The sequence below is a fragment of the Ixodes scapularis genome, unplaced genomic scaffold (assembly GCF_016920785.2).
Source record: "Ixodes scapularis isolate PalLabHiFi unplaced genomic scaffold, ASM1692078v2 PGA_scaffold0__279_contigs__length_252992795, whole genome shotgun sequence".
Lineage (NCBI taxonomy): Eukaryota > Metazoa > Arthropoda > Arachnida > Ixodida > Ixodidae > Ixodes > Ixodes scapularis.
Genome location: NW_024609835.1, coordinates 116,824,851 through 116,837,947, shown reverse-complemented (window position 1 = coordinate 116,837,947; position 13,097 = coordinate 116,824,851). Strand labels below are relative to the sequence as shown.

The window sequence follows — 13,097 nt, the reverse complement described above, 5'->3', positions numbered from 1 at the left end:
ACGCACAGTCAAAAGTGACGACGACGATGTCCGTGGGCAGTGCAACGCATAACACTGTCGCTGTTTACCCCTGGTTGCAGGAAGGTGGCCACCTGGCCACAGAAAGAAGGCAGGGGGGTCGTTGAGCTGGCTTGAAAGGTTTCGGTCGGGAGTCGCGATTCTCTTCGCAACCGCGGTGGCGGTGACCGCGAGGTGGTTGTACTGGCTTCACGAGAAAGTTGACAGGAGTCGTTTGAGCGATGATGTGGTAGGGGCCGATGTAATGAAACATTAACTTTTCAGAGAGGCCGGGCTCGCGTGCTGACAACGAGACGAGAACAAGGTCTCGAGGTTGAAATGTGACATTTTTAGGGGTGGAGTCGTGTCGGGTTTTTAGTTCCTGTTGGTCTTGAACAGTGCGAAGTCGCGCAAGTTGACGCGAGTCTTCAGCACGGGATATGACGTTAACGAGGAAAGTTGTATGGGGCTCAGTTGGAGTATACTCGAGTACTGCTTCCAGCAGCGATGTCGGTTGTCTTGCGTGGACGGCGAGTAAATGAGCTCAAATGTTGTTGGCATACGAGACAAGAAAAGGCGTACTTTGTCACCGCGGTGTACATTCCAGGCCAAAGGTATCGCTCTCTGGCACGCCAGCAAATTTTGAAAAGTCCTAAGTGGCCGGCTGTGGTATCGTCGTGCAGAGATTCAAGGACAAAGGTATGTAAGGTATGGGGAACAACCAAAGGCCAGGATTGGCTGTATGGCGAGTAGTTTCGACGGTACGAGACATCATTTTGAAGCAGATATTGCAAGAGCTGGCGACGGGAGCGAGCGTTTGTCATAGGTGAGGTTCCTTCCATTTGGGCAATGATATTACGTACCTGGGGCCTTAGCTCTGTCGATGATCGGCTAGCCTTAATATTTAGTAGAATCGTAATCGTTGAGGTTTCAGTTAGCGGACATCGAGAGAGAGCGTCGGCATTTTGGTGTTTTCGTCCAGATATATTAAAATTGTAAAATCGTATTCCTGAAGGCGTAACACCCAGCGTCCGAGACGACCGGAAAGATATTTGAGGGAGGCTAGCCAACAAGGCGCATCATGATCGGTGAAGACTGAAAAATGACTGCCGTATAAGTAGGGACGAAACCTTGAAATCCCCCAAACCACCGCGAGGCATTTCTTTTCTGTTATCGTACAAATTTGTCTCACTCGTTCAAAGATCGACTTGCATAAGCAATGACGTGTTCTACTCACGAGTTGTCGGGTTGTAGATGAATTTCTCAGTGACCGTAGCCGCTAACAGCTTTGTGCAGAATGGTGGCAGAGTTGTTGAACTGTCGGAGGACAGGATCGGAAGTCAGGGCTGCTTTCAAGGATGAAAAGGCCGATTCGCACTTATGAGACCAGGTAAAGGTAGAATTGTTCTTAAGATGGTTGTTAAGTCTAGCGGCGATTGTTGAAAATCAGCGAATAAAACGACGGAGGTAGGACGACTCGTGCGTAGAAAACGTAATTGATTATGCAGAGTGGCTTCAAGATTCGAACAAATAGAGAAATTCGCAAGTCGTTTCTAATTCATAAATTTCAGTGCAATATTAACAAAGATTTAGGTACTTTCTCAACAATACATAGCTTAAACAACCATCTGGCGCACCGACCCGCCCTGCTTAATACTTTTTTATAGGTCTGGACAAACCAGCCTTGGATAACAGAGAAGGAGGTAGCTCCGCACAAACGGCACATATAAGAGCCCCACCGATGACTCACTGTATCGTTTCCACCCAGCTTGAATGCACCTCCGAACAAAAACTACAACCGTCATCGCCCATCGCGACAAAAGTGGACTCACCTCTTGAATCCTCCGCGCTTCATATTCCCAACGAGCCCCTTCACACTTTCGCGTTAACACCCTCTCGCTAGATCTTGTATTAAACCAACCAACTGCGCAATGTGCGCTTACGTCCTGAAGAAGACAGTACCACTGTCGAAACGTCGACGGACGTCGGGCCCACCTTATTTATTTTTATTTTTTATTCTCTATTTTATTTTGCATTTAACAATTTATTTTTGTAAGCTCTTGTGTTTAAAGACCGACGACCAGTTCGCGCTTTCCACTTTTCCCCCGCTCCCTCCTCTCCCCCTTCTACCCTGACCACCGTTGCCTGTTTTCTCTTCCCCCACGGTGAGGAGGATCTTCTGCCTTGCAGAATCTCGAGTCTGGTCGTCGGCCTTTAACTGACTTTTTTCCGTAATTCTTAAGTGTACTCGCCGTGTATCTAGCGGTCTTGTGTCTAACCTCGATTGTTCTTGTAATCTAATAGAACTTCTCTTTTTTCGGCACTCTACTCTTTTTTTTTTTTGTTGTTGTCTGACCTTTTTCGTCATTAAATTAGATTTTTTTTTATTTTTATAATCCTGTTGCTGCTGTGTCTGCGCACCCTACTTATTGCCAATATATCAACGGAAGCATTTGTAAACCTTCACCACTTTATACATATATATATATATATATATATATCTTCCTGACGTCTTCCTGACGAAGGCCGGACTCCGGCCGAAACGTCGAAGATTAAATCGTCCGTTGCTGTTTTTCACTAAGGGTTTTTTTCTTCTCAGTTATATATATATATATATATATATATATATATATATATATATATATATATAGGAACAGCACCTGTGATAAAAAGAAAGCACTCGAGAGAAATATATTCCAAAAAATATTTGTTCTTAAGGAGATGGTTTTCCTAATCGAAGAGAGAGTCGCCAAAAAGTTGTTTACGGAAACGTCTCTAGCCTGGAAGGCTCTTCAGTCCGAGAAAGAACACTTCTCTTAGATGCGGAGCATCTCTTGCTCGGGTCTATGTCCCGCGGCGTCGTAGTCCGCACTCACACTACGCATGCGCAACTCTCCTCCTTCCCTCTCTCCAACAGCTGCGCGTTACTCTCTCCGCTCTCTCTCTCTACCAGCTGCATGCACTTCGCGTGCGTTCGCTTCTACTCACACCGCGCGCGCATGCGCAACTGTCCTCCTCTAGTTTCCTCTCCTTCAAGTGTGAATATAAGGAGCGGTAGCGCGCTGCGCGCGTTCAGTTCACCGCTGTTGACTCCACTTCACTCCGTTCTTCCGATGAAGTGTGATGGAAGCAACAGTCCCGTCAGCTAGTGGGTTGGCGCAAGCAAGCGTCAGCACCAACCCACAAACTAACAGCAACGCTACGTCCACTGAAGACAAAGCCGCGCAGCGAAGGGCACGCGACGCTGAGCGCAAACGCTTGAAGCGAGCGGCAGACCCTGAACTACGGCAACGAGAAGCGGCGTCCATTCGTCAACGTCGAGCGGCGGATGCTGAACTACGACAACGTGAAGCAGCGGCGGTTCGAGAACGTCGAACACCAGAACCTGAGGTTCGGGACCGTGAAGTTCAACGTAAACGTACGAAGCGAGCGGCGGAACCCGACCTTCGAGAACGGGAAGCCGCGTTGGTTCGTGAACGTCGAGCAGCAGAACCTGAGGTTCGGGACCGTGAAGTTCAACGTAAACGTACGAAGCGAGCGGCGGAACCCGACCTTCGAGAACGGGAAGCCTCGTGTAAACGTCAACAACGAGAGGCTGCTTAACACACAAGTTAACAACGTTACTAACAACGTTACTAACACCTTTAATAACACCGTTAATAACGATCCGCGATGCTCCGCATCACCCCATGGTTCCCCTCGGGAAGATGGTGTAATTTTTTTCTTTTTCTTTCAATCACCGCTTTTTTATCGGGATGTATTAAACTTTTAAGCGAGAATTTAGTTTAGTGGATACCCGCTAAGCGGTAAGCATTTTTCCAGTCACTTCTTCTTTGGGGCCAATTTTTCGGTAATTGAAAGAAAAAATGAAAACCTGTAACGCCAGATTAAAGCGCTGCTCTTGAGGAGGAGGATGGAAGGGTACTGAGGAATAGGATTGAATGGTACTGAGAGATAGGTGACTCCCTGAGGTCACATGACCTCAGGGGGTTCACGTGATCTGAGGGGGTCACGTGACCTCAGGGGGTCACGTGACCTGAGGGGGTCACGTGACATCAGGGAGTCACGTAACCTGAGGGGGTCACAGGACATGAGGGTGTCACGTGAATGAGGGGGTCACGCGACCTAAAGGGGTCACGTCACCTCAGGGGGGGTCACGTGACCTCAGGGGGTAACCCTCATGACCCTCGTGAGGGTAACCAATTGTGACCCTCGTGAGGGTAACCCTAGTAACCCTTGTGGGGGTAACTCTCGTGACCCTTGTGAGGGTAACTCTCATAACCCTTGTGACCCTCGTGAGGGCAACCCCTTTGAGGGTAACTAACCCTCGTAACCCTCGTGAGGGTTACGAGAGTTACGAGGGTAACCGTCGTGATCCTCGGGAGGGTAACCCTCGAGGGTTAGGTTATATATGCCTCGTAAGAGTAACTGTCATGATTTATAAGACAAGGAAAAAGAAAAGAAATAAAGGAGAGATTTTCGGCAGCACGAAAAAAGAAGGATAAAGAGGCGCGAGAAGAGTTCGAAGCAATCTGACGAGGCGCGAGATTTGACGGTTGTCTTCTGGGGTTGCGGAGCTCGGGTCGGCTATGTCCCGTGCCCGAAATCGACTCCGCCAGGTTTGAACCGGTCGGCTACGTTCCGTCCTCGCAATTGACTCCGCCAAGCTTGGATCACCGCGCTCGGCATCGTCATCTTGGTCCGAAGGGCACCAGCGGGCCGGGCATCATTCTCCGACGATCCGCCCAACGACGATCCACCCGCCACATCCCATGGTGACTATACAGGGTAATGCCTATTTGTTTTGACAGTATATATCTTTACTTTTGAATGCAATATTTATTTCATTTATATGACGCTGATTGTATTCCAGTTTTTTTATTTTTATTTTTTCTTCTCACAGTAAAGTACGTTTGAGGTTTCCCGCTGGCTCTGGCTTCCATGATTCTCTCTCACCTTCCCGAACGAACCTGACAAATTGGCGAACTTGCCAGGATTCGTCTAGGCCCATTACATCCTAGTTGCGTTTTTTTCGGGAAGTGAGAGAGTTGAGGGGAAGCTCATTCCGTTGTGTTAATATGGAGCTAGAACGAATAATCGCGTTGGGTAAGGAATTGGGGTATACTGGGGATGAGCTAAAGAAATGGGTAGCTGAAGAAAGAGTTCGGGCGGATAAAGAGAAAGCGCGCGTGAGAGCCGAGAGAGCTGAGGAACGTTATAACGTAAGGGAAGACCGGGAAGCAGCCGAAAAAGCGTTAGCTGCAGAGTGCGCTAAATTAGAAAAGGAAAGAGAGATTCTGCAGCTGAAAATCGCCACACTTGAGATTAGTCATGAAAGTGCAGGAACTGTGGAAGACGAGCGCGGGGAAGCGCCAGGTCTAGCAATTCGAGGGAGTCCCCACAAGTTAATCCCGCAGTTCGACGAACGGAGGGATGATCTAGACTCGTATCTGCTGCGCTTCGAGCGTAGAGCAACAGGGTTGAGCTGTCTTTTGGAGAAATGGGCCACCACACTAAGCTTATGCTTGACCGGGGAGGCACTGTTTGTGGTTGGCCGGATGGCACCGGCGGATGCGTTGGATTACGGAAAGGTCAAGCTAGCGCTCTTCCAAAAATTTAGGTATACTAAGGAGGGGTACCGCAAGCGGTTTCGCAACGCCGAACCCGAGAAGGGCGAAACATACAGACAGTTCGCTGCCCGATTGGTCGGATTTTTTGACCGATGGCTCGAGATAGCTGGAGTTGAGAAGACTTTCGAGGCATTACGAGACCAGGCCCTGGTGGAACAGTTCATGTTGACCTGCTCCAGCAAACTGGCCGTCTTTCTTAGAGAGCGTGATTCTCAGACTTTGGAAGACGTAGCAGCAAAGGCAGACCTGTTCCTAGAAGCCCAGACACCATCCACCTCAATTAGGCAAAAGTCAGACGAGCTGACAATCAGACAAGGTGCTGGAAACGGAGACACTCACGCAAGGATAGAGACGCGAAGAGCTATTCGCTGCTTCATCTGTAGGAAGGCTGGCCATAAGGCCGAAAATCGCAGAAGCAACGCGCAAAGCAAGAAAACAGTGGCGTGTTGGAATTGTGGCCGCGCAGGTCATAGGGCGGAAAACTGCAATGGAAGGCAGAACGAGAAGCAGCAAGCCTCATGCTCATGGACTGCGTCAACAGGGGCTGTCGACGCGCCTGACGACTAATACGTAACACTGTATAATGGTGACAAAATCCCGGTAGTAAACGCGGCCATGGGAACACCTCCAAAGTTCTTAGTAGAGAACATGCCGGTCGTGGAAGGCCGTCTCGGGGAGCACAAGATAACGGTATTAAGGGATACCGGGTGTAACACCGTCGTGGTCCGTAAGGAGTTGGTTCCCCAAGCGAGCCTAAAAGTAAAGTCAAGTCAGGTGTTTCTGCTAGACCGCATGGTTCGACATCTGCCCGAGGCGGATATAGTTGTATGAACACCCTACTATACAGGGAAGGTGACGGAAAAATGTGTCAGTAACCCTCTTCATGATCTGGTACTTGGGAATATACCCCAAATGCGGGAGGCCAATGATCCAAACCCAGACTGGGAAATTAAAAACGAAGAGAGTCAAGGTCAAGTTCTGGCCAAGCCAACATCGAAGCCGGAAGCACTTCCGAACGCCGTTGAGGTCAGCTTCAATAGTCGCATGACATCGAGAGTGTCCAAATGTACTAACGAGCTCCGGAAAGACAAAGCAGCAGAAGACGCGTCCGCGAGGGAAAAGGGAGCAGGTGGTCAAACGGAAAGATCATGACCGACCTTTGAAGGTGTCGCAGGCGGCAGTGATCGATGCGACAACCGAGGAGCTCGCCATGGAGCAAAAGGAGAATAAAACTCTCATGAAGTGTTTTGGTAAAATAGGGGAAACGATCAGAAAACACAAGGGCAGGACGAAGTTCCAGTTTTTTCTCAAGAATTGTTTGCTACATAGGGCCGTTGAATATTCATCCGGCAGAAGGGTAGAGCAACTTGTACTCCCGAGAAGGTTCGGGAGCGCCGTCGTGGCTCTAGCACATGACAGAATCATGTCAGGATACCAGGGTATGAAGAACACGCTCAACCTGGGGGCGGAAGAATTTTTTTGGCCTTGTATGCAGAGCGAGGTCAAGAGATACGTTTGGTCGTGCGATGTGTGGCAACGCACAGTACCCAAGGGCAAGCAGGGCAAGGCACCTTTAGGAAGCATGCCGACTATCGAGACGCCCTTTCAGAAAGTCGCGATAGACATAATTGGCCCCATTGTACCAATCGCGACCTCGGGAAACAGGTACATGCTGACAATGCTGTATATGGCTACGAGATACCCGGATCCGGTAGCGTTGAAGAACATTGGATCCCAGCAGGTGGCCGAAGCACTGGTAGAGATGTTCACGAGGTACGGTGTGCCACAAGACATCCTTAGCGACCACGGGACCAGGTTTTCCTCAGAACTAATGAGGGAGGTGAGTCGACTTCTATCAATGAAGCACCTCCTGACCACTCCGTACCATCTCATAAGCAACGGCTTGGTGGAGAGATTCAACGGCACAATCAAGCAAATGCTAAGAAGGATGTGCCAGGAGAGGCCCAAGGACTGGGACCGATACCTTCCAGCTCTACTGTTTGCCTACAGAGAGGTTCCACTGCCGAGCCTCAGGCTTTCGCCTTTCGAGTTACTCTACGGGAGAAGAGTGCGAGGATCTTTGGCTATTTTGAGAGCGATGTGGTCAAACGAAGCCCTCAAGCAAGATCTGAAGACTTCTAGGCGTCGCCCCATCAACAACTCTGCTGGTGTTCGTCCAGTCAGGTGATGTGGCGTCGTTCTGTAATTAAAAAGAATTCTCGGAATCTTGACTTCGAAACATTCTGGTTTAGCTTTCTTTAGCTTTTCTTTTATCGTTTGTACCACCCTCTCTGCAGCGCCGTTTGAGGCAGGGTGATATGGTGGAATAGTGATAGCACGAACTCCATTTCTTGCCAGGAATTCTTTGAATTCCGCCCTGACGAACGCCGGCCCGTTATCACTGACGACCACATCAGGTAGGCTGTGTGTGGCAAAGATTGATCTCAAGCACTCCACTGTGGCTTTAGCCGATGGTGAGGGCACCCGGTGCTCTTCCACCCACTTGGAGAATGCATCAACTAGTACCAAGAAATAGATGCCCTGAAACGGCCCTCCAAAGTCAACATGTAGACGTGACCATGCATTTTCCGGGAATGGCCATGGTGTTTGTTGCACCGACCTCGGTGCCCGCCGGTGAACTTGGCATATGGTACAACCATTTACTTTGTTTTCAATAGCCTCGTCTATGCGTGGCCACCAAACATGGCTCCGAGCGACCATTTTCATTTTCTCAATACCCGGATGTGTCTCGTGTAGCACGCTCAACACCGCGGGCCTTAGTGATGTTGGTACTACTATTCGGCAACCCCACAATACACAGCCGTCCTGCACTGAACATTCCTCTAGTCGGCATGAGAACGTCCTCCAATCAGCAGATGCTGGTAGACGCTTCCCGGACCACAAAGCCTCTCGTACTGTCGACACTATGGGGTCCTTATTTGTAGCCTGTGCTACCGCTGCTGCCGACAACAACGACGGAAACGCTTTTCCAGCATGAACACTTCCCCAGCCACGTGGTCCTTGAACGAGGATCCAGGCAGTGGCAGCCGACTCAGCACATCCGCATTTCCTAGATTGACCCCTGGTCGATATACCAGTCGATAGCAGTAAGCGCTCAACGTTAACGCCCATCAAAGCACTCGAGGAGAGCACTGTTGTGGGATTCCCCAATCATGTCCTAGAAGACCCAGCAATGGCTTGTGGTCTGTGCACACACGAATTGGTTAAATTTTGTCACTCCGTATATTACGGCCAGGCCCTCTTTATCTAGTTGGCTGTAGTTTTTTTCAGCTGCGGTTAGACGCCTGGATGCAAAAGCAATAGGCCTTTCTTCCCCGGAACTTGTTCTGTGCGCCAATACCGCACCGACACCATATGGTGACGCATCGCAGCATAGTACCACCGGCTGGCTCGGGTCATAATACACTAGCACTGATGCAGACGTCAACATCGCTTTGCTTCTGTTGAACGCCGCTAGTTCCTCAGCACCCGAACTCCAGGCCTCCCCTTTTTTCAGCAGTTTATGGAGCGGATGCAACACCGATGACACGTTTGGCATAAACTTTCGGTAAAAGTTTAGTAATCCAAGGTAGCTCTGTAGTTCTTTGACATTCGAGGGTTCTGGCGCGTCGATTACCGCTTCGATTTTTTTTTTTTTTTTTTGTGCGGGGTGAATTTTTTTAGCGTCAATAATGTGTCCCAAATATTCCACACTTCTTTGCAAAAGTGAACACTTTGCCAGTTCGAGTTTCAACCCGCCCTCACTTAACTTCTTTAAGACTGCCTCCAGATTCTGGCAGTGGTCCTTTTCTGTTGCCCCTGTGACCAAGATGTCGTCAGAATAGGCAATGGTGCCTTTGCAATCTCGTAGAAGATTTTCCATCTCTCTTTGAAATATGGCGGGAGCCGACGCTACTCCGAAAGGCAGCCTGTTGTATTGAAACAGTCCTTTCTGCGTGTTAATTGTGGCAAACTTAACTGCCGGCTCCAGTTCAATCTGCTGGTACACATCGCGGAGATCTAGCTTAGAGAACGTTGTTCCCCCCGCAAGCTTCGCCCACATCTCTTCCAGTCTCGGTACCGGATACACTTCTGTAATAGCCACTTGGTTGACTGTGAGTTTAAAGTCGCCACAAATTCGTATCCTACCATCCTTCTTTAGTACAGGCACGATAGGCGCCGCCCACTCTGACGTTCGTACGGGGGTCAAAATCCCGTCGCGCTGTAAGCGTTGCAATTCTTGCGCTACCAGGTCTTGCAACGCAAAAGGTACAGTTCGCGGTCGGGAAAACCTGGGTCTGGCTCCCTCCGGTACGCTGGTAGTTGCTTTCATTCCTTTCAGCGTCCCTAATCCTTCAGAAAACACGGAGTGAAATCTGCCTGCCAACTCTTCAGTGCTGCTCACCTGATGCACATTGACGAGCTGATCTAGAGGCAGGTTGAAAGCCCTTGCCCAGTTCCGTCCCAGGAGAGCCCGGGAACCACCTCGTACAACAAACAAAGGTAGTAGCTCAGCTTTCCCGCGAAACTCCGCCGTGGCCGTCGCCTTGCCGACTACGGCAGCCAGCTGACTGAAGTAGCCCCGCAGTTTAACGGTTGACGGTTCGATGACGGTATCTGGAAACCGTCTTTCGAACTCAGTCTCATCCATAACCGAAAACACAGCTCCGGTGTCCAGCTCCATTTGTACAGTTTTTCTTTTTATCGTCACTTCTGCAAAAATTGGCGGGTCCTTGAACCCTGGTGCCTCTTTTCGGCCGTTTCCCAGTAGCGCTATTTTTTCGATCGGGTTTAACGGCCAGAGGACCCCCACGACGCTCGAATCTGACTCTTCACTGTCTTGAGCTTCCATGACGTGCACCGAACTGTTTGCTGGTGTCCGAGTCGAGTTCAGCGTCTGCTTCGTTTTTCCTTCGCGATGTTTGTCGTTGCTGCTGACTCTGCTTTCGTGACTTGTCTTGTTCTGGCACAGTCTTGATATATGACCTCGTTGCCGGCATTTGAAACAAACACTATTTACAAACTTGCACGTTGATTCCCGGTGCTTGCCGCCGCAAAGGAAACAGCTGCGTCGCTCTTCCGCTGACTGCGCCTATGTCGACGGTGCTGTCACGCGGTTCACCGCTGTCTCGGCTGTCCCGCTCGCTCAGCCGGTGGTCTGTTCAGCACCTCTTGCGGCGGCTTCCATGCTTGTGATTAACTACACCGCCCGATCCAACGTCAAGTTAGGCTCTTCCAGTAGCCTCCTCCGCATCACGTCATTCCTGATGCCGTGCACAATGCGGTCACGAAGGTTGTTCGCCAACTCCGCCCCGAATTCGCACCGGTCGGCCAATTGGCGCAGGCCGGAAACAAACTCCTTCATGGTTTCCCCGATGTCTTGTGTACGGCAGTAGAAATGATACCGTTGTACAATCACCGACGGTCGCGGGGAGTAATGCTCTGTCAGCAACTCAAGACTTCTGGCGAGAGGGGCCTCCGAAGGTCTCATGGGTGTCAGCAGCCTGCGCAGCAGTGAGTACGTTGGCCTGCCACAGCTTCTCAGAAACACGGCTCGTTGCTTGTCTGCGACGATGTTGTTCGCGATAAAGAACTGATCCACAATCTCGACATACTCTTCCAATTCCTGACCACCTTCCCCCGTAAACGGCTCTAACTTTGGCATGATGTTCGCGGTAGATTTCGCCGGAACCCGGTCAAATACTTGTTATAATAACATGGTTCGTAGTCTTAATCTCGTCGCCAGTTGTTAAGATAACAAAATATGGTTTATAGCTCGCCGGAACAGCAGCACTTGCCAAGCCCCTCGTAGCCCCGTCGTCCTTCTCTTCTGGCTCTGCACCAGCTAGTCCCTTCACGTGCGGCTACCGCCCTAGACACCTGCAGCTCTCTTGTTACAACTGTCACAAGGGTATATATATATAGATGGTCATCACGTTCAAGTTTATTTATGTTCACCTGGCTTTTCCATGCTCTTCCTTTTTGACTACCGTTTCCATACCGCTCGTTCTCACAATATCTACTTTTTATCGCACACCAGAAGCAGCAATCACTCACACTTTGGCCCCAACGTTGTCACTAAATTAGATATCACAATTTTAGAAGGTATGCTTCGGGGGATAATGTTTTATTGCACACAAAGCGTAAGAGCAGATATCGCATTTAGAGCAGAAATGAAGCGATCAGCTGTCGACAGGAGTGTTCAAACTTGAAATGAGAGTTTCTGCGTAGCAGACTTTGCTTACAGTGTAATTCACCTGTGAATAAAAAAAAAAAAGGAACATTAGCTCAACTTTTTATTCACGCTGGGGCGCCACGTGGGATGCATGAATATTAAGGGACAAGCATTAGCACTACGTTTGAGCAGTATTATAACGTTACTAGAAATTGATTATAGGTACCACCCCTCTTGGTTAAAAATGATTTAACTAGATTACTTGAGTGATAAAGCACTTGAAGAAGTAACCGTTACTTTTCGGATGCATTCAGAAGCTTCATGCCGTGATCGTTTGCAACATCGAGAAACAAAACTTAAACAAAGCTTGCGAAATAACAACAAAAAATCTTATTTACGATTTCCTTGTAGGTTTAAAATCGGGGTTTCTGTACTCTCTGATTGGGAATTAAGATAAACGGTTTACAAACAACTCATCTTCTCAGTTCTCGTGGAACTTCTGCCGGCTTTCTTGGATGTCACGAAAAGCTTATTTTTTTGTCGCCCATTAGCTTTGACATCATCTGGTCTCAGTTATCTTACGGACACCATAGTGCAGAGGTGCTTTGAGTCAGATTCGTAATGTTTTAAGAGGGGAGAGGTGGACTGCTTTAACGGTTATTGAAATCACACCTGCACTTTAGCAACCAAACTGCTCACTGAAAGGCTTCTGTAGAGAATTCGTGCTTTACACTCCCAGGTCGAAACACAACACTTCTTAAACTGCTCAAGCAGAGTCTGACCCTCTTTTGTGCTTGCCAGTTGCAATAGTTTGATTTTTTTTCTCGAAATATTTAGGACCTAATGACGTGGTAGCATTGTTATCAAAATATGATTATTAAGTAGTCGTAAGCCCAACAATTATTTCGAATGGGGTTGAAAAATTAGCAACGGTTAAAAGCAATTTTATTACTGTAAAAGTAGAAATATTAATCTAGTGATTACTACATGATAAAAATAATCAAATGGTTCCAATATTATTCTGATAACTTATCCATTACAACAAATTTGATCACTTGGAATTAGTATCGTACAAGTCTAGTCAGGAAGTAAATATTCATTTAAAAAAAAATTATTAGTTTTCGCTACGGAACGAGAAATCTCATCATTGTATGGATGCCTTCAAACTGAAATTGACCCGCCGAGTCGCCTCTATGGTTTCGATCCCACCGCTCTGCGCTTGCGACCCGCTGGTAACGCTGCCCGCTCGTGGGTTCCAGAGCAGGCGCAGAGCGAAGATATCGACGTCACAGACG

General features: G+C 48.7%; 1 protein-coding gene across 1 annotated transcript in view; it reads right to left on the bottom strand.

The window, feature by feature from the left end:
* Nucleotides 1–11,809: 11,809 nt before the first annotated feature.
* Nucleotides 11,810–13,097, bottom strand: part of LOC120851086 — a gene marked incomplete at its 5' end in the record, with an annotated part of 110,418 nt that continues 109,130 nt past the window's right edge. The window contains one exon of the mRNA XM_040223638.1: nucleotides 11,810–11,884. Within this exon, the coding sequence (XP_040079572.1) occupies nucleotides 11,810–11,884 (75 nt within the window). The remainder of the gene's footprint in view (nucleotides 11,885–13,097) is intronic.